This window comes from Thrips palmi, unplaced genomic scaffold (genome assembly GCF_012932325.1).
Source record: "Thrips palmi isolate BJ-2018 unplaced genomic scaffold, TpBJ-2018v1 HiC_scaffold_2, whole genome shotgun sequence".
NCBI classification, from domain to species: Eukaryota; Metazoa; Arthropoda; class Insecta; order Thysanoptera; family Thripidae; genus Thrips; species Thrips palmi.
In genome coordinates this window covers 4,725,361-4,749,763 of record NW_023144629.1, presented here as the reverse complement: position 1 = coordinate 4,749,763, position 24,403 = coordinate 4,725,361, and the positions used below count along the sequence as shown (strand labels likewise).

General features: G+C 51.4%; 4 protein-coding genes across 5 annotated transcripts in view; 1 reads left to right on the top strand and 3 right to left on the bottom strand.

The window, feature by feature from the left end:
* LOC117647404 (lachesin-like) overlaps nucleotides 1-12,870 on the bottom strand; it is an 83,162-nt gene extending 70,292 nt beyond the window's left edge. Inside the window, exons 1-3 of the mRNA XM_034389132.1 lie at nucleotides 12,731-12,870; nucleotides 11,692-11,704; nucleotides 10,925-11,037 (exon numbers count right to left, since the gene is read on the bottom strand). Coding sequence (XP_034245023.1) covers nucleotides 10,925-11,037; nucleotides 11,692-11,704; nucleotides 12,731-12,870 — 266 coding nt within the window. The remainder of the gene's footprint in view (nucleotides 1-10,924; nucleotides 11,038-11,691; nucleotides 11,705-12,730) is intronic.
* On the bottom strand, nucleotides 11,874-15,121 carry LOC117646806 (thioredoxin-related transmembrane protein 1). The gene is made up of 6 exons (XM_034388029.1): nucleotides 14,884-15,121; nucleotides 14,477-14,638; nucleotides 14,224-14,398; nucleotides 14,043-14,144; nucleotides 13,856-13,948; nucleotides 11,874-13,778 (listed from the first exon to the last, which is right to left on the bottom strand). Exons 1-6 carry the CDS (start codon nucleotides 15,027-15,029, stop codon nucleotides 13,581-13,583), a joined length of 876 nt encoding a protein of 291 aa, XP_034243920.1. The 5' UTR covers nucleotides 15,030-15,121; the 3' UTR covers nucleotides 11,874-13,580.
* Nucleotides 15,117-18,750, top strand: LOC117646804 (protein MCM10 homolog). The gene is made up of 2 exons (XM_034388026.1): nucleotides 15,117-15,269; nucleotides 15,372-18,750. Exon 2 carries the CDS (start codon nucleotides 15,386-15,388, stop codon nucleotides 18,323-18,325), a length of 2,940 nt encoding a protein of 979 aa, XP_034243917.1. The 5' UTR covers nucleotides 15,117-15,269; nucleotides 15,372-15,385; the 3' UTR covers nucleotides 18,326-18,750.
* Nucleotides 18,692-24,290, bottom strand: LOC117646805. Of its 2 annotated transcripts, none has more exons than XM_034388027.1 (15): nucleotides 23,848-24,290; nucleotides 23,524-23,760; nucleotides 22,988-23,196; nucleotides 22,730-22,904; nucleotides 22,425-22,651; nucleotides 22,161-22,342; nucleotides 21,971-22,067; nucleotides 21,691-21,874; nucleotides 21,470-21,595; nucleotides 21,227-21,388; nucleotides 20,927-21,151; nucleotides 20,628-20,828; nucleotides 20,334-20,483; nucleotides 20,108-20,263; nucleotides 18,692-20,018 (listed from the first exon to the last, which is right to left on the bottom strand). In XM_034388027.1, the coding sequence occupies exons 1-15, from the start codon at nucleotides 24,122-24,124 to the stop codon at nucleotides 19,696-19,698; spliced, it is 2,931 nt and encodes a 976-aa protein (XP_034243918.1). In that variant the 5' UTR covers nucleotides 24,125-24,290; the 3' UTR covers nucleotides 18,692-19,695. The 2 variants fall into 2 exon arrangements, with proteins under 2 accessions (XP_034243918.1, XP_034243919.1); XM_034388028.1 differs by lacking the exon at nucleotides 23,848-24,290 and adding an exon at nucleotides 23,330-23,423 and having other exon boundaries at nucleotides 23,524-23,648.
* Between the last annotated feature and the right edge of the window lie 113 nt (nucleotides 24,291-24,403).

Sequence of the window (24,403 nt, the reverse complement as noted above, 5' to 3'; positions counted from 1 at the left end):
TTTCGCCGTGCCCTGCCTGACCCTCCCAGGCCCCGCGAGACTTTCGCCGTGCCCTGCCTGACCCTCCCAGGCCCCGCGAGACTTTCGCCGAAGGCCAAAGAAGGCTAGGCCAAAAGAGGCTAGGCCAAAAGAGGCTAGGCCAAAAGAGGCTAGGCCAAAAGAGGCTAGGCCAAAAGGGGCGAGGCCACGCCACGGGCTCTACGCCACCGGCTTCCCCTCCGCTCCTGCTGCAGACCGATTCCGAAAGTCGCTCGGTCTCTCTCACACTCATGGGGCGTCCCGCGAGGTGCGAGAGAGACAGAGCGACGGAGTCAGTCTACTCGCTGCTGCCGAGATTCCTCGAGCACCGAGTACTGCTCGCTCATCCGCTCCCCAAGGTCCCGGGGGAGACCAGGGGCTTGGAGCCAGGGGGAAGGGGCAGGGCCTGCAGGGCCCCACGTCAGGGCCCCGTCGCAGCGTGACGAAGGGAGCCGTCCAGCAAGCCCCGGTGCCCTGCGTGCCCTGTGGCTACTCCGAGGGCCGAAAGGAAGGGCCGGCGCTGGGTGTACCGGTGCGGCCGAGAGAGAGAGAGAGAGAGAGAGAGAGAGAGAGAGAGAGAGAGAGAGGGGCCGGAACGAATCGTGAGGCGGGCCGGCAAGCCACGGCCCAGCCTCGACACCCGTCGTCGTCCCGTCCCACGGCCCGGCCCGGCCCGGCCGGCCTTCCATCCGTCGTCCACAACAAACAACAAACGCCGCTCGGCCCAATTTCACTCATTTTCATCGCCATTTCCATCCCGGGCGTGCGGAGCTCCGCCTCGGGTTTGCCTTCCCTTCCCTCACGCGGCCCGCAGGAATACGTAATCCCAACGGCAATCCGTCAATGTACAATCCGCCGCCCAGACGTCCCAGACGTCGCGCCACTGTAATGACGTCCAAACAAACAGAGACAGGCAATGGCGATGCAATGCCGGCATATCAGTCTGCAGTTACCGTCTTACAGTGTCTGCCGGCGCCGGGCCGCGGCGAGCCGGGCCGGCCGGTTCAAAACCCGTGTAATAAGAGCAATCAAACCAATTCCTTTCACTCTTGCGGGGAATAACGCCGCATGCGGGCCGCCGGGCTGACCGGCCGGGCCACGGACGCGGCGCACACAGACAAAAGGAGGGGGCGGAGGGGAGGGGGAAGTCGCCCGGTTCCGCGCGCACCTGCCGATCGGGCCAGTCAATGAACCGGACGAGACGAGACGAGTCGATCGGTGACGAGGGTCGAGGGTTCGACTCCTCGGATCCGAAGAGCATTTCTCGGTCCGCTAGAACGATGTTGCCGAGGCGTGACCGTGAGGCTGGGCCGGCCGGCGACGGGACGCGACGGGACGGCCCACCCGGATTTTAATCAAGAACATTTAGTGGCAGAAAGAAGCACGGCGTCGTTTCCATCGCTCTGTCTCTCCCGCACCCGTGGGGCGTCCCGTGTAGGTGCGAGTGAGACAGAGGCTGGCCGAGGGCGCGGCGTGAAGTTACGCCCTTCGCGTTTAGCAGGGCCAGGGACGGCCGGGCACGGCCAGGGATTCCTGGGCAGACTAATGGCAACGCAATGCCTTGGCAGAGCCTCGGCAATGCCCGCTGCATTACATGCTTTTGCTGCTGGTTAATTCTCCCCCCTCCCCTTCCCCTTCCCCTCCTCGCCCGGCGCTTCTTTTTGCTCCCGCCGCCTTTTAGTTTTACTTTGCTCCTTCCGTCTCGTCCTGCGTCCTGCACTGCGAGTCCCCTCCCCCTCCCCCTCCCTTGCGTCGCCCTGTCTCGCCAAGCCGAGCGCCCCCCGCCCGGCACGGCGAAAAAAAAAGGGCGCAGACCCGCAGTATTCGAACCCGGGTCCGCAGGGAACACGGCCCCGTAATAACACGGCCCCGCTGACGGCCAAACGGCCGGGAAGGGGCGTCCGAGGACGACGACGACGCGACGACAGCCGGCGTGGCGGTGCGCGGTGCGGCGCCACGCGGCCCGGGTTCGAATCCCCGCGGCCCGGGCGGCGCGGAGGAAGCCGGAATTGGGGCGGCTCGGCACGGCCCGGCCGGAAGGCCCAGTCATTAGGTTAGCCGTGCCGCGGGCCGGGCAGGCCCTGCAGGCCGCGCTGCTGATAGCGACAAGCACCCCACCTGACCCCACGGCGCGCGGCCCGCGCGGAGAGAGGCACCTGCTGCTGCCGCCTGCCGCGGGCGGACGCGGTGCAGCGGCGCGGTGCAGCCCTCGGCGCAAGGTAAACACCCGGGTAAACGACGCATGCACAGGTGTGCCATGCTGCCACGCTGCCATGCACGGCATGCCTCCAACAACGTGTACTCGGCGCGCGTGTGCCCTTGACTGCATTTTTCGCTGCCTTTCTGTTCGTTGGTCTCGCGTGCGTGTCTCTCTCTTTCTTTCCCGAGCTCGCGCCGCGTCTTATTATGCATTTAATTTATTAATTTATTTTTCATTGGGGGACGAAAGTTGCGACTTGGCGAAACTGGGTCCCGCGGGTGGCCGCGCCTCCACTGTCGGGCTGCCGGCCGCGTGCGTCTGCCCGCCCCGCCCCGCCCCGCCGCACGGAAGTGGGGGTGGGGGTGGCGGGGGTGGTCGCGCCCCCACGCGGAGAGCAGGCAGGCCGCGCAGGCAAGCGTGGAATCCGTGATAGATTACACGGAGAGATAACCGAACCGACCCGCAGCACAGACTGCCCTCGTTATGGTTTTTCAATTTGCCCCCCCCCCTCTCTCTGATGAGGGAGGGACAGTTTTGTTGTCCAAAACAGTTTACCTGCCGCGCGTGCGTCACGTCATCACGCATGCACTCCGTGTGAGAGCGAGAGAGAGAGCGCGAGAGAGAGGACCCAGGGCACACCGAATTAGAGGTGCGATCATCAGATAGACAGCGCTAGCCGTGATTACATGGCCGTGAACAAGCAACACACAATGCCCTCTGAGGACGGCCACGGCCATGGCCACGGCTAGGGCGGGTGCGATCCCATCGGCCCTACACTGCACGCCCCGGGCTACACCAGGCCGCGCCACTTTCGGGACAGCACGGCGTCGGATAGCCCTCCGAAGGGCCTATCAGGATCAACACCCCGGACTCGAGACCGCGGCGCCCTGCGCGCCCCCGCCCAGCACGTGTGCTTCATGCCGTGTCGTCGGCCAGTCTGTCTGTCCGTCTGTCTGTCTGTCTGTCCGTCTGTCTGTCCGACGGCGACCTGGGGCCACACCCTCGCGGGGGTGTGGCTCACCAAGGTGTGGCCGCAGTGGTCATGGGTCTGGGGGCTCCATGGGGCGAGACGGCCCGGCGTGGCCCGGCGTGGCGTGCTCGAAGGGCGTTAATCCAGTCCGAACTGCCCCCCGGGACACACCGCCTTGCCGCGCCACCCACAAGGCCAGCACCGCCAAGGCGGCCGCCACCGCACCCCTTGGAGGCGGGGCGGGGCGGGGCAGGTGCAGCGCGTGAGTGCACTGCTTTCTCCCACCACTTCCGCGTCTCAGTTCAATTCCCCTTCCGTTTTTTTTGTTTTTTCGTTTTTCACCCCTCCGTCTGGTTCCGCCCCTTCCCCTGGGAAACGCTGCCGCTGCTGCCGCTGCCGCGCGGGCATCGCGCCACCGCGGCACCTGAAGGGGGTCAACAGGCAAATGTCAACATGAAAGGCGCCGCCCGCCAGCCAGGCCGACCCTCGCGGCTCCGAGGCCTCCGCGGCCGCAACTCAAGCCCACTGTGAAAAAGTCAGCGGCGACGGCGATCGCTCGGCGCGGGAAAAACAAACGAACGAGGAGCCGCCTCGTCGAAACGTCGAAACCGATCAAGTTTTCGTTTTTACAATCGGCGGATTGTGATTCGGGCGTGTAAACCGTAAAGCCGGCGGGCAAACGGCTGCTAACGGCCGGGCCCGCCAGGCCGCCAGGCCACTCGACACGTCGCCAAGCAGAACAGAAACAGAAACACAGATTCGGAACGGAACGGGAATATAAAACTTTCTATTTTATTGTGAGGACGCACCAGGGCGGCGGCCGAATCCCGGTCGACTTGACCTTTCCCCTCTCCAAAGACACAACACCCCGAGCGGCAAGACCAGCAAGAGCAAGCCTGGAGCGCAGAGCGCAGCAAGCAGTCAGCGGCCCGGCCGGCCCGTCGCCATGTCACATGCGGGCTAGGCGGCGCCCAGCGACCAATCAAAGGTCGCTGGTTCGATTCCCACTTGACGCTGCTTTCTTTCCCACTGCGTACACTACACTGCCAGGCGATCGGAATCTCGCCGGGGCCTTTTGGTCTTTTTTTCCCGGAATGCGTTATGATGAGTGGCGTCCTTATAACACCCTGTAGAGCACACGGTGGGCTCGGTGGGCACACAAAGGAGAGACAGAGACAGGTGCATGCGGCATGCCGGCCGGCCCCGTGGCCCTTTGGCCCTTGCGCCGTAGGTGTGGAGGGCGGGGTGCAGCGCCCCGCCCTGCCCCGCCCCGCCCCGCCCCGACACTTACTCAAGACGTAAAAAAGTGAAATAGGGGTCCGACGCTGTGTGATAACATCGGCCGGCAGCCGAAGGCAGCCACAGGCAGCGGACTGATTCCGAACAATCGTCGCTCTGTCTCTCTCGCACTACCGGGGCGGGCCGTGAGAGTGCGAGAGAGACAGAGCGACGAACGGATCCCTGGGCATCGCTGTGCCGCTGGGCGACCAAAGGGCGGCGGGCCGGCGGCGGCAAATGGGAGGGGGTATATTTAAATCACTAAAACAATGGCGGACTCGAAGGAGCAGCCAGCCGCCCGCGAAGAGTAAGAAAATGAAGGCAGGCTGGGCGTGGCGCCGCCGCAGTGGGTCCCCGTCGGTCCCCGTCGCCCTGTCACGTGCCCGACGACGCCCTCGTCCAGGTATTACGTGACGCCGCCCGCGGCACTCCCAGGGCACGGCACACCCTCGGTCACACCGGGTCAAGTTCGTCAGTGTGTGAGTGCGTGCGGTCGGCGCGCGAACACGGCCGAACGCACGCTGACGTCATCCGGGACCGCGCATCTGCATATGCAAGTCGGGTAGAAAGCTCGGCGTGGCGGTGGCGTGGCAGTGGCGTGGCCCACGCCGTGCGGGACAAGGCGGAACACGCACGGACTGCAAAGAATCGCGCGCAAGCAGCGCAAGCCTCGCGAAAAAAAAGTGCGAAAAAATAAAAACAAGCGCGCGGTCCACCCCGGTCTTTGTATTTCGGCGCCCTTCCTCTCTTGACCGGAAGCGGTCATGCCGGGGACGGCTTTTCCTGCCCGCTCCCCCGTCCAAGCCTCGGGCCCTGGGGGCGCGTTCGGAAACGCGCGGTCTCCGTCTGCCACTCGCACCGGGCACGCCAGGCACCCGAGCGTGGGTTCTCGAGTTCTCGAACGCACTCTGGAGGGACGTCCGCCGCAGGTCCGCGACGCGTTTGACACCCCTTCCCCTCCCCGCCCACCGCTGGTGGTCATGGTTACTAATGGCTGCAGGCCGCAACATTTCCGCCGCAGACCGCCGCAGACTGGGGGGGCTGTCACGAAACGAGCGCGGGTTCGAACACCGGGTGTCTCTGCTTCTTTTTCCGGCGGCGTGTTTGGCGACGGCCCCCGTGCGCGCTGCGCGTTGCGCGTTCTTCCCGGTGTCGCCGGCCACCCCGCGGCGCGGTGCGCGGTCCCACCTCGCCGTCGTCGACACCGCCGAGGTGGCCGAGGTGGCCGCCACCCCGCTGACCGGGCAGGGCGCGGACAATGGCCGGCCGGCCGATCGGAACGCAAGGAACCCTAGGAACCCAACGCCGAGGGCTGAGCACGCTGAGCACCAAGCCCTGAGGTGTGCGACGCGCTGTAATGCTCGCTGGTTACCTGTTGCCTTCCCAATAACCTCTGCTCCGTGATCAAGTGGCATGATGCTGCCAGTTTTGGAGGGCGGGTGGTTGAGGCCCGTGCGTTACGGCCGGAGTGAACCGGACCGTCATTTTCCTCCCGGCATTCTAGCCTCGTCGAAACGAGATCAGAATAAAAAGTCGCAGATGCAGCACTGTTACAGTGTGCAGGCAGGCAGGTGGGGAGTGAGGGGGCCTTTTGTTGGGGAGCGGCGCGCGTGCGACGCCCTGCACGCCGTGGTGCTCGTCGAGGCCGTGCTGCAGGCCGCCCAGGCCGCCGCGTTCAGCTGTTCGGTCGGTCCAATGGCCACAATGGCGTAGAGAAGTCCCCTGCTGCAGCACGCTGCTCTACCTGGAGGCCTGGAGGAGGAGGAGCAGCACGCCGTCGCCGTCCTGCCACATCGCACCTGCCTATCGCCTGCCCGCGCGCCAACCGCCTGCCGCCAGGGCCCCTCCCCCACCCCTCACACATTCACACTCACACGCGCGCGCGCGCCGCCCCGAACTGCAAAGGAAGGAAGCTGGGACAGTCCATTCAGCGCACAGGGTACACGAACGAGTACTGCCTGCCTCCACCCACCACGTCACGGTGCATCGTACCTCCTCACACGTCATCGCCCGTCGCTCCGAAAACACACACACACGCTCACACGCAGGCGCGCCGAGGGTTTCGGTTCGGGGCGGCAACAACTCGTGCCTTCCGGCGACTCTGTCTAGTCGGCGTCGTCTCGCTCGGACCACACTCGTTCCAAATGGGATGGGATACCCGCCGGGATGGGATGCTTGTTCTATTCTACGCGCCCGGGTCCTGGACGTCCTGGACGTCCTGGACCGCGCGAGGCGATGCAGTGCAGCAGCGAAGCGAAGCGATGCAGCCAGGTAAGCGGCCCAAACGGACCCCCTACCGCGTTCGCGGGACGTCCAGGCCGTCCAGGCCGTCCAGGCAGGCACGGCACGCAGCAGAAAAACAACCTCGGCTTCGGTTTATATGAGATAGAGTTGCAGGCCCGGCCGGGCCCGCCGCCGGGCCAGGCCGCATGGCGGCAAGCGAGAATTCAACACACCGTCTTGCCTTTTCCTTTCACGCCAACCATTAGGCTGAATGATGGTACCGGTTTTACAGCGCGGTCCACGGACCCACCTCGGAGCGCCGAGGGGTTATGGCGGACCAGTGTCGCAGCGCCCCGCTCTGTTCTTGAACGGCGAGCAAGGCTCCGGGCGCCAGAATGCTGATCCAATGAATGCAATGGACCGAGACCGACCGGGCTGCGTCTCTCTCGCACCCCTATGGCTCCATGGGTGCGCCGCACTGGTGCGAGAGAGACAGCGGCTGGTCACTTTTTGGTCGCAGCGAAATTCATAACGCCGCTACCTTCGGCTCGTCGGGTCCCGTTCGGGAATGCGCTGCCGTTTGATTCCGAACAGAGGCGCTCTGTCCTTCTCGCACCCGCAGGGCGCGGCGCCTTCCGCAGGGCCGCGAGAGAGACAGAGCGAATGCAGCTGCCGCGGCGCAGGCTCCACACGCGAGGACACCATAAAGTGGCGATCGGCGTGGCGATAGGGCATGCCGATGGCGGCGATGCAGTGATGCACAAGCGCGGCTGCAGGCAGGCACTGCACTGTAGGCCGGGGCCCAGGGTGCCCACGGCGTGCGTGGCGAGGCGAGCAAGCGCGGGGGCCATATGGCCTGCAGCGAAGTGCAGCGCAAGCAGAACGGCGGCCAGCACGCCGATTCCGAGAGTCGTTTTCGTCGCTCTGTCTCTCTCGCACCCGTAGGGGACGCCCCATGAGTGCGAGAGAGACAGCGCGACTCTCTGAATGGCCGCGCGGCACCGCTATCGGGACAGGAGTATGCCCCTGGTCATTAAGTCCGGCCACTAAACGCCCCGCCGGCCGCCTCCAAGCCTTTACGGAGCATCCCTTTCTCTCGCGTGCGTTTCCAGACAAAAATAAAAGCAGGAGGAAAATAATTGCGATTGGCAGATGTGCCGGCTTTTGCCGCGGGGCACTAAAACACGTTCGGCAGGCCTCGTCCTCGTCGGCGGCGCGGCGTCGGCGGCGTCGGCATCGTCGGGGGAGGCGTTTTGTAAAGTGTCCCTGCAAGTCCCCGCGGCCCGGCACACTGGCCCGGCCCGCCTGGCCGACCATTATTTTTCATCCCATCTTTGGCTCCGATCTGAAGTCTCCAGGACCGCGGACACCCACACCCCGCCCCCGCCCCCGCCCCCGCGGCAGGCCGCGTATCTTGGAATCTCCGGCTACTGGCTCAGCATCCCGACGGGGCTGCCAGGTCCGCCAACCCAGACAGCCAGCCGGCCGACCTTGAAAGTTCCAGGTTCCAGGCGGGCGGAGCGCGGAGCGCTGAGCGGGCGGCGCTGGAGTGCTGGAGCCAGAAAATGCAACGGCGGCCGGGGCCGGACGGGGGCGGGCGGCGGCGGCCGAGAGGTCACCTTGCAGTAAAGATGAAACTCCTCCCACCCGAGAGTAACCGGTATCAAAGAGGTCGGGGCAATACGTCTATTTTCATTCCTGCATATACTGCGGCGGCACGCTCTGCCCTCTCTGCTGGTTTGCATGAGTCACCGCCGCCGCAGTCTCCCGGATTGATTCTGGAACGCGGAGCTATCCTCCAGGCGCGCTGTAGCCTCCGGCCAATCGGATACGGAAACATTTTTTTCCCTCTTCCTGGCAGTTCCCTCGTTTGAAACGCATCGTGAACCGACACGGGAGAAAAAGGCTGCGGATGAAAATGCGAGTACTAAATGCGGCGCCACGGTGCCCGCGCGCGCGCGTGTGTGTGTGTGTGTGCTGGACGCGCTGCGCTTGTCGTGCGTGAACCGTAATCGGGGGCCTGCTGCAGCCCAACCAGGCCTCCTTCATGCCCACTGAGCACACAATAAGGCCCGTGGCATCACTTCCCTTGCAGCAACAACAACAACAAAATTGGCTGAACCAATTAAGAGCCGGGCTGGCACGCTGGCGCCACCACCGGCCGAACATGACTGACCCAGGCAGGGCCGGGCAGGGCTCCCCTCCAGTGTATATGTACTACTCCAGTGCGTTGTTGTATTTATGATGCATTTATTTCCATCGCTTTGGCCGGTTGGCCAGAGACTCGCTGGCAGGGTGGGCTGGGCAGGGCTGGGCTACCAAGCGGTGGGCGCACGCGCGAGGCACCGGTGGGCTCCGGTCGCGAGGCCGTTTGGTCGTTGAGTCGACGGAGCCGAGCAGGGACCGTCGTAGGGACCGTCGTCCGGCTGCACAACTGCATCAGATAGCGCTGCCTCTCTCACCCCCCCCCACACACACACACACACACTGCGGTAGCCATCCTGCGTCTCTCTCCCACTCATTACAAGGCCCATTGACAGGACAGGGCCGGGGACACTCGCATGCAGCGAGCGCGGTCCCGCAGCTAGCGCCACAGAGGGGCCGTCCGGAAGGCGCGAGCAGAGTCTGTCTCTCTCGCACTTGTACGGGGCGGCCCGTGAGTGCGAGAGAGACAGACCCCGCGGCATCGCCCTTGCGACGGCGTCGGCCTAGGCCATCCTGAGCCACCCAAAGCCACCCCCTTCGCGGCCGGCCTTCCAAGCCTCCACCTGGCTGAGGGACGGCCCCCGACGCCCTGCCGCTACCTGCATGCCTGCATCGCCTGCATGACCACGATGACCCACAGGACCCCGGTGGCGGCAGGCGGCAGGCTGGCCCCTGGACAAAGTATCTAAAGGGGGACTGGAAGCGCGGTAAGGTTTGGTTGTGTTTCAGCGAGGCAAGCCTCGGAGGGTCGACCCTACCATAAATGTGCCATCCACGCCGCCGCCAGATAGATGGATAGATGGTCCGACCCGAAGGCGTCTTCGGGGTCGCCTGTCTCGCCTTCGGAGGCTCCTTCGGCCACGCGGCCGGCGGCTGCCTGGAGCGGTCGGACCCGAAGACGCCCGAACCGGAGCCGAAGTAGAGCCGATTGGTCGGACCTGTGTCAGGCTCGTCTTGAGAAGGGTCGGGCGGGCCATTGACAATGGTGCATGCAGTCGGGCCTCGGCACGCTGAGACAGCCCTCGCAGCCAGTCCCCCTTTAGATACTTTGTCCAGGGGCTGGCCGTGCTGGCCCACAAGGCCCACAGGCTCGCCGCCGGGCCGCCGGGCCGCCAGGTAAGACGGAGCCGAGCCGAGACGAACAAGGGACAGGGACTGCATGGCGCAGCGTGGCGCAGCGGAGCACACACCTTCAATCAAGGTGTGAGCCGGGCAGGGCGTGGCACGGCACGGCACGGCCAGGCGACGTGAATAGACGGCCGGGGGGAACATAGCGCAGCGCGCAGCCATGGCGCAGCCCAGCCTGCCCGGTGTTGTCTCTTCGGGCCCGCACCCCAAATCCATCACCCGGCTGCCGATACAGGAGGATGCAGCACAAACCCACAATAATCTCCTCGTTGTAAAACCGTCGCAGCTCAAGTCCTCGCCGCATTATTGCACTAACGATATGCACCGCCCTTGTCCTTTGGAGAGGTGCCCCGCCCCGCCCCGCCCCGCCCCGCCCCGCGGTCACTGGCTGCCAAACGATTCATCCCCACCTCAATCGTCTAATCTCCCCCTGTCTCTGTCTCGGCCAGTGTCCCCACTGTGTCCCCACGAGGGCAGCCGGCAGCCCCGGGCCAGGGCCCCAGCCGGGCCCAGCTTCCCACGACACGCAGGTCGCGGCGCAGGCGTTGCCGGGGGCGTCGTCGGCGTCGTCGGCGTCGTCGCGGCCACCTCAACCCTTCCCCACCCCGAGGCGCGGCGCGCACCCTTCGCGTCGCCACCCTTGTAGAGCACCGCAGGCTGCTGCCGGCCTCGGTTAAGCGACTCGACAAATCTCCCCAAACTTATGAGTTTGACGCGGGGCCTTAAAAAAAATTTGGAACCAAGCTTCGACCAAGCTTCTGTCGGTCTGATCAAGGCATTCTAATTTTGTGGAGGAATATTACTCCTGTGCCTTAGTTCAAAAATTGGAGTACGAACCGAAGTTTGCCTTACAAAGTTGCAGTGACATTAAGGAATTCTGAAATGACAAGCCTCCTACGCACCTCTCTCTGCCAGAACGGCGGCGATCAGAAGAGCTGCGAGTGTCCAGGCCTTCATCTTGTGTCTCGGTGGGGAATCGGGGAAAAGTAATCCAATTGCAATCCACAGGTCGGGCCTAGGCCTCGGCACACACTTGTAACAATCACGACACCGACTCGATGCTGAACGAGACACTGGGTTCCAGACTTAGAGAGGACAGCGTGGTAAACACAGGACAGCCGACTATGAGAAGTCTGCAGTGATAAGATAACGGAGGAGAGAGACAGCGATGCAGCACCCTCCCGATAACACCAACACCAAACGCAACTAACGCGCTTCGCGCTTCGCTTCCCGGCGGACGGTTCGGTTCGCTTCGGCGCGACGCTGCGGCGCTGCGACGCGCTGGTGCCCTGAAGCTTCAAGCAAGACTGAGTGCGGACGGCGGCAACGGCAAGGCAAGCGGCAGAACCGGCACCGGCAACACGCGGCACAGCGGCACGGACCTTCCCTCCCGCGTTTGCGCGCCGCGCCGCCAGGCGGCAGCACCGGGGGGAGCGCCAAGCGCCAACCAAGCACAAACAGTGCATTTGCCAGGAGACCGGTGAAGGCGGTCAAAATTCTAGACACGTTTTGAGGTCTAGAGTCGCTAAATGGGACTCGGACCGAACGTGTTACCCAATCAATGTGTGCCCAGAGGAGGACAGGGAAGAAGAAAAAAGTAGATTAAAGAGGAACTTATTTATTTACAATGGAATCTTGACAATTAAAGAATTCAATTCCTCAAACATACTTTCAATGAACAACTACAATAAACAATGAGGTAACATTAAAAACTTAGATTGACTTAACATCTTGTCCAAGTTTCTAAACAACATAAATAAAAGATTCATATTTCAGTTATCTTTCTATATTTATAATCCATAAAATCGAGAACAATTACTCAGAAGTGGTTAAAAGAAGTAAAAATTAATGTTCCTCCAAATTTTGAAATTAATTTGTAGAGTTTTTTTTGCGCATAACAAAATATATGTTCTTATGTTACTTTTCCATCACATATTTTAAAAAGTTTTCTTTATAATATGAGAAAGATCTAATTATGGACAATGAAAGCCATCAGTTTAAAATAGAACAGCTGATGTAGTTGAGCACGATTTTTAACAGACACAAAATCACTTATCAATGACAAATCAGGCCTTTCAGGATTATGTGATGACTACTCAGAACTGCCAGGATAAAGAGGATGTGTCTATAGAAATCGGTAAGATTTCATTTCAACACACAAATTCCTCAAACATTAGTCAAAGATGGAATGAAGACTTCAAAAATATTAGCGGCACAAAGGTTCTGTGAGATACAACCTAGGGAAGTACAGAATATCACAGTTCTATTTTAAAACAATACACTGCCTGGAAAAACTCTGAAAATCCAGTAATAAAAAAAAATGTAATACTGGCACACCAGCAAACAAAGTTAAGGTGAAGAAGCTTCTCATATAGTTTCACAGACACAAATTTTCAAAAATATTTAATTCTATCTGTGATACGATACTTGACTCAATGGTTGATGCCCAGTTAATATTAAGAACCACATTGACCCTGCCACTAACAGAGCAACATTACCATCTACCTTCTCAATCAATCAATAAATAAAGAATAACATACGGCAAAAGAGTACAAAAAATGTAGAAAAATTAGAGAAGAGATACAAGGAATGAGCTGATACAGAAACTAAAGGTAAATGTAAGTTTCTGTTAAAATAAGTACCATAATGTAAGATTTTTTTTAGGTTCAACCCACTAATGGGTTTTGAGTCACTGAAACATAAGTTACAACATAACTGAGTAATTGTTGGATAAGGAAGTAATATTGATAACACTTAAGCGATTAAGATCAGTCAGCAAAGCAAATATTCTCCATTTTCTGTTGGGAGAGTTATCAAAGAAAGGTGCATTACTAAAGGCACAAATCATGCTATTTTTCAGTTTTGCACGACAAGGGACATACACCTTTCAGTCATATCATCAGATTCTTTAAAAACAAAAAAAAAAAAACAAAGAGAGAACATTTAATTTGATTAAGATCACTAACAACTTTAATGGTCTGTCAGCAATATATTAAACACACTTGGAATGGGTGCAGATAATCACAAATCCTCAAAATTGAATTGGTCATGTATACAGAGGACATCTGGCAGCACACACACAAAATCATACAAATCCACACATGGCTGCAGTGATAGCTAGCAACAATTTGTTCACTGCAATGCTTGACTTGAAATAACATTTTCAAAAATCCAAATTTGTGAGAGCCATTTTTTTAACATTGTTCACTATATTCCTTCAAAACTCCTGAGGGGATAAAGTTAAGGGTTTTGGGAGTGAGCAAAAAAAAAAAAAAATTCCTTTAATGAACTATACCCTATCATTCACTGAAATGTCATCAGGCCCTCTAAACAGTTGGCATAACGGGAATAGAAAGGAAATGGGTGACAAGGTCCCACAATATGCATTACTTTACAGCTTTAATACAGCCTAAAACCAGCCTCTGCTTATTGCAATGGAATATAGCTGCCCTCACTTTCAGTTAAAATAGATAATACCTGTTAAATTTTTAAAGACACAGTAACATTCTGGGTTAAGATTTAAAAGACAGGGGCTCCCACAGAACACAATTCAAAAACTTAGTCAGCCTTCCGGGCCCGACGTTGCCTAGCCTTTCCTGGGGTTCCTGGAGCAGGGGAAGGTGGTGCGCTGCCAGCTGACTTTTCATCCTCTTCTTCATCGTCTTCGTCATCTTCATCATCTTCTGCACCAGAACTGCTCTTGCTGTAGCGCTCGTCATTAGAACTTTGAGATCCTTCTTCATCCACCAAATCATCCTGGAATAATTAAAAAATCACAATAAGTCGAGTTAACTTGCAAAAACACTGCCTCTCAAGTCCAAGGATGCACTTACAACATCACCCCGATCCGATGGGCCTACTCTTTTGCCGGCCTGAGACTCAGACGGCTTGCAAGGGATGATATTGTCAATCACGCATACCATGACCTGCAACATGGTGAACAGACAAATGTTGGTTGACGTGAAATGACAAACACAAGTGACATGCAACTTAATGCGAGTTTGGTTAAAAATGACTTACCAATCCAAGGATTGCTCCTAGAACAATCGTGGCAATGGCAAAAATGATGTAGGATCCCCAAGTTGGCAGGCCGTACTCTTCCATCAAACGATTGTGAACAGCCTGCAGAATGAGGGTTGATCTCAGCATCACAGAAAATCAATCACCAATGATATAAGAAGTTTGAACGAAGAGAACTCACTCGAAGAAGTTGAGACAACTTAAAGAAGTAGGCAGTAGCTCCCATGTGGAAGGATGCAGGAGATTTCCAAGAGGGGATGGGATCCAATGTTTTCCACTTCTGCTGCTCAATGAATGACATGAAAGACTCTTTGTCCCGAGAGCCATGGTACTGACGGAACTCACCATTGAGAACACTGTTGGATGAGAGCAAGAATGACACAATATAGTTGTCATAAAATTATTGATTCAAAAAACATGTGAATTAAACATACTGGTAAATTGTTGGCAGAGCAGTAACAATAAATCGTCCACTCAATCCTGGAGAGTTTGTCACATCAACTTTGGCAACTTTAAGTCCAAGTTCTTCACTCCATGTGGAGAATTCGTTCCATATGGGTTCAAGAGCCCGGCAAGCAGGACACCACGGAGCATAACTGAAACAATTGTATTAACTGATAAGAAAACCTAATGAAAACAAGAAAGAACAAAAACAACAAAGAGTAAGGGAAGACTTATTTCCCATTGTCTTTGTTCGATAAGGTATTTTGCTTTAGATGGCTTGTGTAAGGGGCTCAAAGTTGAAGATGAGTCCATAATCCCTATGGGGAATGTTTAAAATTCAAGGCAGAACTTTGACAGGCTAGGCAAGGCAGCCGGCCGAGACTTTGACACCACGTACAATTCCACCATCCATTCTTGCTCCAGCATCACATCCCAGTTGTCTTCGTCCAAGGTTATCACTTTGCTGCGAGAATACGCTGTGCCGGCGAAAATCGCCAGCACGAGAGCCACGCTCAAAACCCCTAATTTCACAGAAATCGCCATAATTGTTAAACCGATCAACAAATTATTGGTTAAGCAGTCGCGGCAGCGACGACGACGTCGAACACGGTGTGAAAAAAGACCAAGAGGAAGAAGAAATGACGTGCGACACGCAGGACCACAAGGCGGTGCGTCGTGCCGATAGTGGGTCATATCCTGCGAGCAGTGACACCGTTCGTGAAAGGCGGCAAATGAAAATGCACGTCAGACAATAGCAGAAGTGCAACGGCTCCTCTTTCCCAGGTACATATTTAATGTCGCGTGGCACCTTGTGTCTCCGTTAACGTTCTAGCTCGTCGCACTAAGCTGACTTATTGCCTCTCTGTATGTGTGTTTTTTCCTTAGTGACCTCCCCAAAAATGTCGGACACCGAAGACATAGACGTTAACCTGCTGTCGGAGCTTCTGGAGATGGCTGAAAAAGATGACGTAAACCCTGTCTCTTCCAGCAAAGCTCCTCCACCCGAAAAAGGGCCTGCACAGGAGCAGTCGTTTGATTCATTCCTTGAAGACCTGGACAAGATACCCGTCAGTACATCTTCTAAGGGCAAGCTCAGTGACAAGACGGGCCAGTTCAACAACCAAGATCCACCGAAGAAAGCTGTCAAGGGAAAGGGCAACAGGGGCTGCTCCCTCCACTCGGGGGACACAGACTCTTCGGATGATGAAGAGGCCAGGAAACATGGGAGCACTGTTGACAATTTTGGGGCAAGTGTTAAAAGGATGCTCAAGACTGCGGAGGAAGAGAAGAGAACTGCTCCTCGTTTGACAGAAGGCAAGAGCCTCTTCTCTCAAATGCCCTCATGGAAGTCACCAGCAGCAGCAGTAGCCAAAGGTTCTAGAACGCTTAGTCTTCCAGATAAAAAGAACAAGACTGGGCCGATGGATGCATACACTGACTCTTCTATTGGTATCAGGATCATCAACCCTCTAGTGTCTTCTAGTGTCATCAAAGAAAGACTAGTTGGGAGAAAAGTTATATCAATGAGTCAAGTAAAACAATTTACCTCTGACGGGAAAATCACTGATGACTGGGTAATTTTTGGAGTAATCATTTCGAAGGCTCCGCCAAGAACCTCGGCTAAAGGCTCCAATTACAGTATCATAAAATTGAGTGACCTCAGAGGACCTGGAAATCCAAGAATAGTGTCCTTATTTTTGTTTTCCAGTGCTTTTAAAAACCACGGCAAAGATTCTGTCGGTACCGTCTTGGGGATTTTAAATCCTGGTGTGATGGACAACAGCAGAAACCATGGTGATGAAGCATGTTTATCCGTTGATAATTCTGACAGAGTTATGATCTTGGGTACTTCCAAAGATTTTGGACTTTGCAAATCTAAAAAGAAGAATGGAGAGAATTGTACTTCGGTTGTGAACACAGCACTTTGTGAATACTGTGTTTATCATGTTAAACAAGAGTATCAAAAATGCTCAAGAAGATCTGAGCTGCAGTCCACCTTTAATGGTCCAGGTTTAGCAAATCTTAGAAATAAAGTGCTGGGTAAAAACGAGGTATTCTATGGAGGTCAAAGCTTCTCTGCTATTCCTGCCAAAAAAAGTAAAAAACTCATGGATAGAGACCAGAACAGACTCTCTGTTCTCTCAGGTAGATCAAGCGGTCCATCATTGCTGGGCATGAAATCCCACGCAAAGACTGGCATTGCATCCTCTGTAGAATTGAGCCATCGCCAATCTCAGAAAGATGTAGATCGTTTGCGGAAACTTATTTTGGATGATGGTAAAGCCCTATCCAAGCCAACAAGCAGTTCTATTGTGACAGCCAAATATAATCCTGATGAGGTGAAACCAGATGATGCCAAGAGTGCTGCTTTGGCTTTGATTGCCAAGAAAACAAGTAGCAATGCTCCAAGTGTGGCAGAGCCAGACAACAATCCCTCATCATCATCATCTGTCATGAAGGATGCAGCTGTCATGACTGAAAGTGTGCCTCAATCACGAGGAGTCATGGCCACTTTGGCTCTCAACAAAAAGAGACAAAGTACTGGTGACTTCAAAGCCTCCTCTCTTGGATTGGGAAGATCTGCATCAAGTGACGAAGCTACCTCAAGGAGAAAAGAAACTGACAGTGCTGCTGTTATTCCACCTAAGAAAGAAAAAGAAACTAGTAGTGCTGCTGTCATTCCATCTAAGAAAGAGAAAGAAACTAATAGTGCTGCTATTGTTCCACCCAAGAAAGAAGATAAATGTAAGACTGGGGAATCTGCCACCTCTGAGAGTAATATCAAGCCCAATCCAAAATCTTGTTCAAAGTTGACAAGCAACAAAAGGTCGAACAACAAACCTACCACTGCCCCTTTGAGCTCAGATCAACTGTTGAAAATAGCATCTAATGGAGTGGATTTGGAAAGTCGAATGCTGAAACAGGCCGCCCAAAAAGCAGCGTTGGAGGAGGAAGCAGCAAAACTCTGCCCAAATGCTACTCCATCCATGCTCGGGCTGGGTCGCAGTTCTGCCCCAGTCAGGCCCAAGGTTGACTTGACTAGTTTCACAGATTCATCGCCTAAGCTTGGCAGGGGCTTGTCTTCATTTTCAAGTATTGATCTTGATGCTCCAATTAGCAAGAAAATTTCGCAGGCTGCTAAACTGAATGCTATTAATCTTATCAAACGTAAAGGAGGTATATCAAAGGAAGATCCTAATTTCCGAGAGTTTGGATCCAGAAAAAAAGTTGCCAAGGAAGCAGAGTTAGCTAAGCGACCACGTGATGAAAAAACTAGTCCTACAACAAACTTACTCAAGAAATTCAAAGCAGATTTTCAAGAATTGGACAAAGACAAGGAAGCCGAAGCTAGGAAGGCAAGATTTAAGGAACTCATGGAGGCAACATCTAGGCATGCTGACCTTGTAGATGCTGCTGAAGATGAAGCACAGGAGAAGTATTTTGGAAAACTAGAGAAAAAGGAACAAATGGAAGAAAAAATGTTGAACACATTCAGGGTTGAGTGTAAGGCTGTTCGTTGTTCTACCTGCAAATATACAGCATTCTCAGCCTCAGAACTCTGTAAAACTGAACGCCATCCACTGAAAGTTATTGATGCTACAAAGCGATTCTTCAAATGTGGTGACTGTGGTAATAGAACAGTCTGTCTCACATTGATTCCTGTTGTAACTTGCTCCAACTGCAGTGGATCCCGCTGGGAGAAAGCTGCTATGATCCGTGAAAGGAAAGTGGGACTAACTCAAGAAGTTTTATCAGTTCGCGGGATGGAAGAAACATATATTGGCACTGTAACAACAGGAGCCAATGTTAATCTTCTTGTGCCAGACGAAGGTACTTAAGTTTTTAAGCTTTTACAAATGCCTACAAAAATGTAGAACTAGTTTATTTATTTTTTTAAATTATATTTTTAACTATTTAGTGACCTATTGTAAGACTTTCAGATTATGAGACATGGAATGAGACTGCCGTACTGTATAGATGTATGAGGTATTTGATGTCTTGTCTTCTACATTCAGAATGTTAATAATACTTTACCAGAATCTTTGTGACTAAGTAGGTTCTTATTCCTCAAACTATGTCTGTGATAACTGGTGGCAATTGTTGTGTCAGAAGTAAACTATGGCATCATGACATGACATCATGACAAATTTCCCTGTATTTGTACATTTTAAGGGTCAACCAGGTTGTGAAAATAGTACTCTGCATCAAACAAACATCTATTTTAATCACGAGAGGAGACAATAAATTTTATTTACATCTTTTACAAAAAGTTTATTTTTCCCCAACTTCCAGAAAGGAAAACTGAGGATTACACAGCTTCAATGCACCCAAGTGTATGCAAGTAGTGCTGGCAGGGGATGACTTTAGTAGAAAGCAATATTGTCATCAAAACAACTAGGTAGGCAAGCAAAACAAATTATTGAAGTTATTTTGAAATCTCATTGCCAGTAGAAAAAGTTAAATGTACCTATCAGACTTATTCCAACTACTCAATCCCATGAGCAATCATTCTACTGCAATTATTTTAGGAGTCAAGAATGTAGAATGCTTTCCATAGATGCTGAAATTCCAAATAAAAGCTTGAAAAGTGCCTATTACATTTTCCAATGGTAAATATTAGCCCAAAGGTGACAAACCAAATCATTTCTAGTGAAACAGTTTAGATATGATACTTTAAAAATAGAACTGCTATCTGTGCCTTTATGCCAAAAGTCTCCTTAGAGAACAGTGCATACCCTTGATATATTAATAGTAAAAATATATTAATGTTATGAGGATGGATAAGTGAAAACAATCGAAGAGAACTTATCACATGGAAGGTTTGGCATAAAGTCTCGCAAATATGTTCCTGATGACCTAATCTACTTTCATCTTACACACAAACAGGGATTATTCTTATTTCTATAACGATGAATAGGCCTGAGGCTACATGGTTATTTACACCCGTATCAAGTCAAACATCCCACCTTACAATCAAAAACAGTAAAACGAAAAAATAAGCTTTATAACTAATGAATAAGGCACAGGTGCTGAGATATGCAGAGTCAAAAAGAGAGGAAACTCAATACTGCTAAATTTGGAAGTTAATAAATTGATTCTGCCAAAAATTCTATCCTGTCACTTTCTAGATTCCTTAAATTAATGACAACTCACAAAAAAAATTAGGACATTATTGGCAATATGTAATAAAAATAACTCTTTTTAGACTTTATTTAGGGTAAAAATACCCTTTCCCATCACGGCCCATGAATGAGGGCCAGCTTTGCTGACTGAATGGGAGAATTTTAGCACAAGATTCTGGTTCACCTCTGCATTTACATTGCAGGTTGAACCGATAAACAGTAAGCTGCCCTAATCGTAAGTTAAGTGCTTTGTAGGAAGAAGTAGCTCTAAGATTAACCTTTGGTATAAAACCTGGGTGAGGTTCTAATCGTCGTCCATCATTGGGTGTCGATGAATCCTGTGCTGTCATTGAAGCAAATCGTTGGTACAGGCACTCTGCAGTTACCGCCATTTCTAAGGACTCCTGATCTGAAATTCGATATTTAACCAGGGAAACATAATTAATTTTCCTTTTTGCAAACAAAAATTATAAGAAGAAAAGAGAGTCTTAATCTCACCACTGTCATCGTTAGCTGCCCTTGCCCGTGCAACCCCCTGTTTCATGCACTCGATGTCTTTCTCAGTGAGAATCTGGACACCATCACTTGGAGGGATCCAATAAGAAACCAGTACCAGATCAATACCAGATCCCAATATAGCTGGTGCAAGAGTTCCTGGAAAGAGGAATACAAATTAACTGATAAGGCTTCAATTGTTTGAGAATTTCTTATGAACTTAACCAACCTGTGGAAGTGATGGGATAAATCCCAGTTGGCACCATATGTGATCCATCAGATACGTTCAAAAAATTTATGTCTCCACTGAATGATTTTACCATATCTTTCTTCAGTCTTCGAACTTTTTCCATCCCACTTCTTTTTATTCTTCTTCTTCCTAAAAGAGAGAGTGAATGAAAAAAAATCATGAATGTCAATCAAAGGAGAAGTTTTTATTTTTATACTACAATAAATGTGGAAAGAGGCTTTGCAGGTACTGCAACAATTATATTCATTACAATATTAAAACTGAGAGGCACACCTGATCTTCGTTGCTCATGGAAAATATTGCCAAAATTGGATTGAGGCCTGGGTGCTCCTCCTTGCTCATTTCCACCATCTGCCAGATAGCGATTGAGTACACCATCCATTTGCAGAGAAGGGTCAACATTTGACAATATAGGAGCTTCATAGTCTGTATCTAAATTGTCCGAAGTACGGGGCTCATATAAAGAACCAAAACCTGGTTGGTAAACAATTATTTTAGCAAGTGAACACAAATACAAAATTAAAAATTTTGTCTGAATTCGTCATGACAGAAGCCATAATAAATACACTTACTTTTCGAAGCTTCATCCAGCCGCCAATCTTGCATTTCTGAGCCAGGTCTACTGCTGTATGGTTTCTGGTGCTTTCCAGTCTGGTGCATTTGCATGGGTGAGTAACCAGCCTCTCCCACCTCATCAGGTTCTCTGTCTTTCCCACTTCTGCCTCTACCAGACAAAGGGACTTTGGTTTGATCTTCTTTAAAAGTGGGATTCCCATATGGGACAGGTTGTCTGTCATCTGGAAGAAAGCAATTAAATAACAGAAACGATGAAAATTAAAGATTTTTTTCGCTGTGCTGGAGTCTTGACTCACTTGGCTTAACTTCGTCTTCTGTGTATGCATCCCTGTTAGTTTGTTTCAATAAATCTTCTTGAGCACCAAATAAGTTCCAAAAATCTGGGTGAGACGCAAGATACTGCCCTGCTTCATCGATCATCAGTTTGGAGTTATTATATTCAGTTGAATATCGTCTGTCTGCATTATACAAAGATGGAAGAACAATCATAATAGTACTTGGAAAAAAGTCATGTTTTACGCATCCTGCATTCTACTTACCAGAGGAATAAATAGGATGGCCAGGTACATTGATGTGTTGATTAATGGCCAAAAGTTTTGCTACCATTGTGCTGTTAAATCGTAGGCGGCAGACATCAGCTTGGCTTTGAGCTACTATGTCACTTCCTGGAAAGACACAACATTTGCAATAATCCAATCCTGACCCCAAACCAAGATATAAAAATCAGTATTTTTTGAAAAAACAGTAGAAGGTTGACTACCTTTGGCAAAAGAAAATGGTGTTTTTGAACCTTCATGTCCAACACAATCAGCAGTCCAGTAGAGAAACCAGTCATTACCTTGACCTTCCACGCTCAAAGACAATCCTCCCATTTGGGACCCAACTGAATCAATGACAGGGTGATCAAGCAAGGGCAAACCTGTTTTCCCATCAAGTACATTCATCTGCAAAAAATCGAGACAAAGAAAATTAAATATGATTGTAACTCTCAAAGGTAATAGAAGATTCAGGAAGTATGCTCAATAAGTAAGCTACTGCACCTGGGAATAGAAGTAAACAGGAAAGTCAGGGCCTGTTTGATACTTTATAAGAAAATCTGGCACTTCGTCATCATTAAAATACCCTGGTGTAGGAGAGCTAGAAAATTAAAGATACAAGTTGTTTTTCACTTTGTTGTTTTTTAACAGAAACAGATAAAAAATTCTTTAGAAGATGTAGCTAGATTTATACCTCAAAGTTTGGGAGTCAGGAAATGTGTAATTCCACAAAGTGTTAAATGTTTTCCCATCAACAGCTACTACAGTAGAATTGAAGAGAGAAACCACTATATCTTCAGTACCGTCTTGGTTGATGTCAACAAGTGCTGGTGGGGACATCACTCCACGAGAGTCACTAGTAACCAGGGTTTGGAACTGTAATAAACCAACAAAATTTATGTGCTGTCACATGATTACAATCTAATTGTCAATATTGACAGCATATGCTATAACTTACTGGAATCTTATCTGTTCCTGCCAATTGGTTAAGAGAGAGAGCATGCAAGCCTCCCCATGAGTGGCTAGCTGTGCCACCAGTACCAATAAGAACAATAGTTTTTCCATCAGGTTGGACAAGCAACTGTGGGGCGTAGTAGCTTTCAGATCCTCCAGGCATTTCAATCATGCGTAAAATCCTTCCTACTTTACCACTTATGATGATGAGATGGCCCTTGACAGTGTTGCCTGGAAATATAAGAGATGATATTTATAACTTTGAAGATGAACAAACTCTGGTACAAACTCTAGCACTAATTTGGATACCTGATATATCAGACACAGTATGAGCAGAAATAACATCAATGAAACCGTCATTGTCAATATCTGGAATATATTGAGCAGAATACACATCAAGGGCCACTTCAGATGGCTGGCGCTCAAGCTGCTCCTCAAGGTGCCAAAGTAAGCTTCCATCATGACCATTCACAACATGAAGCAGCTGAAAAAGCTCAATCCCATCATGTTAAGTCTTGACAAGACAACAACTAAACTGTCACAATCAGGACAAAAGTCAATACTTACACCGCCTTTTCCTCCAATAAGACAATCATTGACTCCATCTCCAGTGAGATCAGCACTGCAATCAACTGAGAAAATGGGACGCCGTGCCCAGTGTTGCCACACAACTTCTCCATTTTTGCCATCAAGAGCAACAATACCTCCTAGGCAAGGTGGTTCACGCCTGAAGTATAGCATACATACAAAGTCTGGCACATTTCTTCCGTCAGTACCTGAAATTATTGTTGGGAAAAAGTTATGAATATCCAAAATATTGTATAGTACTTGATAGCAAACATGCATGTTTCTCATTGTTTTAACAAGACAGCTAGCAAGAAAATAAATAAAAAGCAAAAAATAACTCACATAGGCATATGAAAAGGGTAATAGTTTGTACAATAACTGCTCGCTATTAAAACAAAAAAAACCAACAGCTACTGGAAAGCAGCATAAACCAACACTGAAAAGCAGAAAAAACAAAACGAAAAGAAAAGGGAGATAAAATAAAAATAACAAACAGCAAATGTAGCTCATAACAGCAGTTTCAGAACACAGCCAACCTGTCCCGTATCCAAGAATGATATCTAAAACACCGTCATGGTTTACATCATTCAGTCTAACAGCTGTCTCAGATGTTAGCTTGGGAAAAGATTGCACCCAAACATCTGAGATAGCAAACTCGGTGCAAGGGGTAAGTTTTTTAACTGACGGCTGACTATTGTTTCCAAACCAGAGTTGTATTCGACTCAGAGGTAGAGAAAAGTAGTTGATGACAACAACAGAAAGAGCCATAAGTCCTGTGGTGAACCAAAAAAATAAATCCATGTCATCATACAGGTCTAGGAAAAGGCGAACCCATAAAGTAATGTAGTTTCACAGCCAACCTAGAAGTACTGACAGCGCCGCGACACCATAGCAACAGGGAGCTAAAAGCATCCTTAGCCTCCTCCTTGGTTCTTGAATGGAGTTGGACACAAACTTTGTGTGTTTTGGCTTTGGCCTCCTCCGCAGAGGCATGAGAGGTTTCTTCACACCGCATTCCTCGTCTATTTTGTAGCCATTTCGTCCGTCGCGAATGAATACTTCATCGTCGACATCGTCACTGGCATCCTCTTCGTCAAAGCTGTCACGTATGGCTGGCTTTGACGCGAATTTCTCCATTGAAAGAGACGTTGGAGCCACTTTTAGGTGTTGTGGTTCTAAATTACGTGCATGCAGTAACTAAGAGAACCAAACTGTTGATTTCTTGCTCCGATCCTGTGCTGGCGAAGATAAATAACATCAACACCTCCGAAGACAGCTTTCTGCTACAGCTGCAGACGACAAGCAGGTGGCTGCAGCTGCCAATAATCACCAGATTAGCCAACAATCTGAAACGAAATAATTTCTTCTCCAATCAAGAACACTCTCGAATTTTTGCGTTGAAATTTACCGTTTGAT

Coding starts and splice junctions, on each gene's coding strand:
- LOC117646806 (XM_034388029.1), bottom strand. CDS start 15,029: ATGGCGATTTCTGTGAAATTAGGGGTTTTGAGCGTGGCTCTCGTGCTG. Junction 14,639..14,883: donor CAAGAATGGATGGTGGAATT/GTACGTGGTGTC, acceptor CAATTGTTTCAG/TTATGCTCCGTGGTGTCCTG. Junction 13,779..13,855: donor CATCGGATCGGGGTGATGTT/GTAAGTGCATCC, acceptor TAATTATTCCAG/GATGATTTGGTGGATGAAGA.
- LOC117646804 (XM_034388026.1), top strand. CDS start 15,386: ATGTCGGACACCGAAGACATAGACGTTAACCTGCTGTCGGAGCTTCTG.
- LOC117646805 (XM_034388027.1), bottom strand. CDS start 24,124: ATGGAGAAATTCGCGTCAAAGCCAGCCATACGTGACAGCTTTGACGAA. Junction 22,343..22,424: donor CAGGAACAGATAAGATTCCA/GTAAGTTATAGC, acceptor GGTTTATTACAG/TTCCAAACCCTGGTTACTAG. Junction 20,484..20,627: donor CCATGAGCAACGAAGATCAG/GTGTGCCTCTCA, acceptor TCTCTCTTTTAG/GAAGAAGAAGAATAAAAAGA.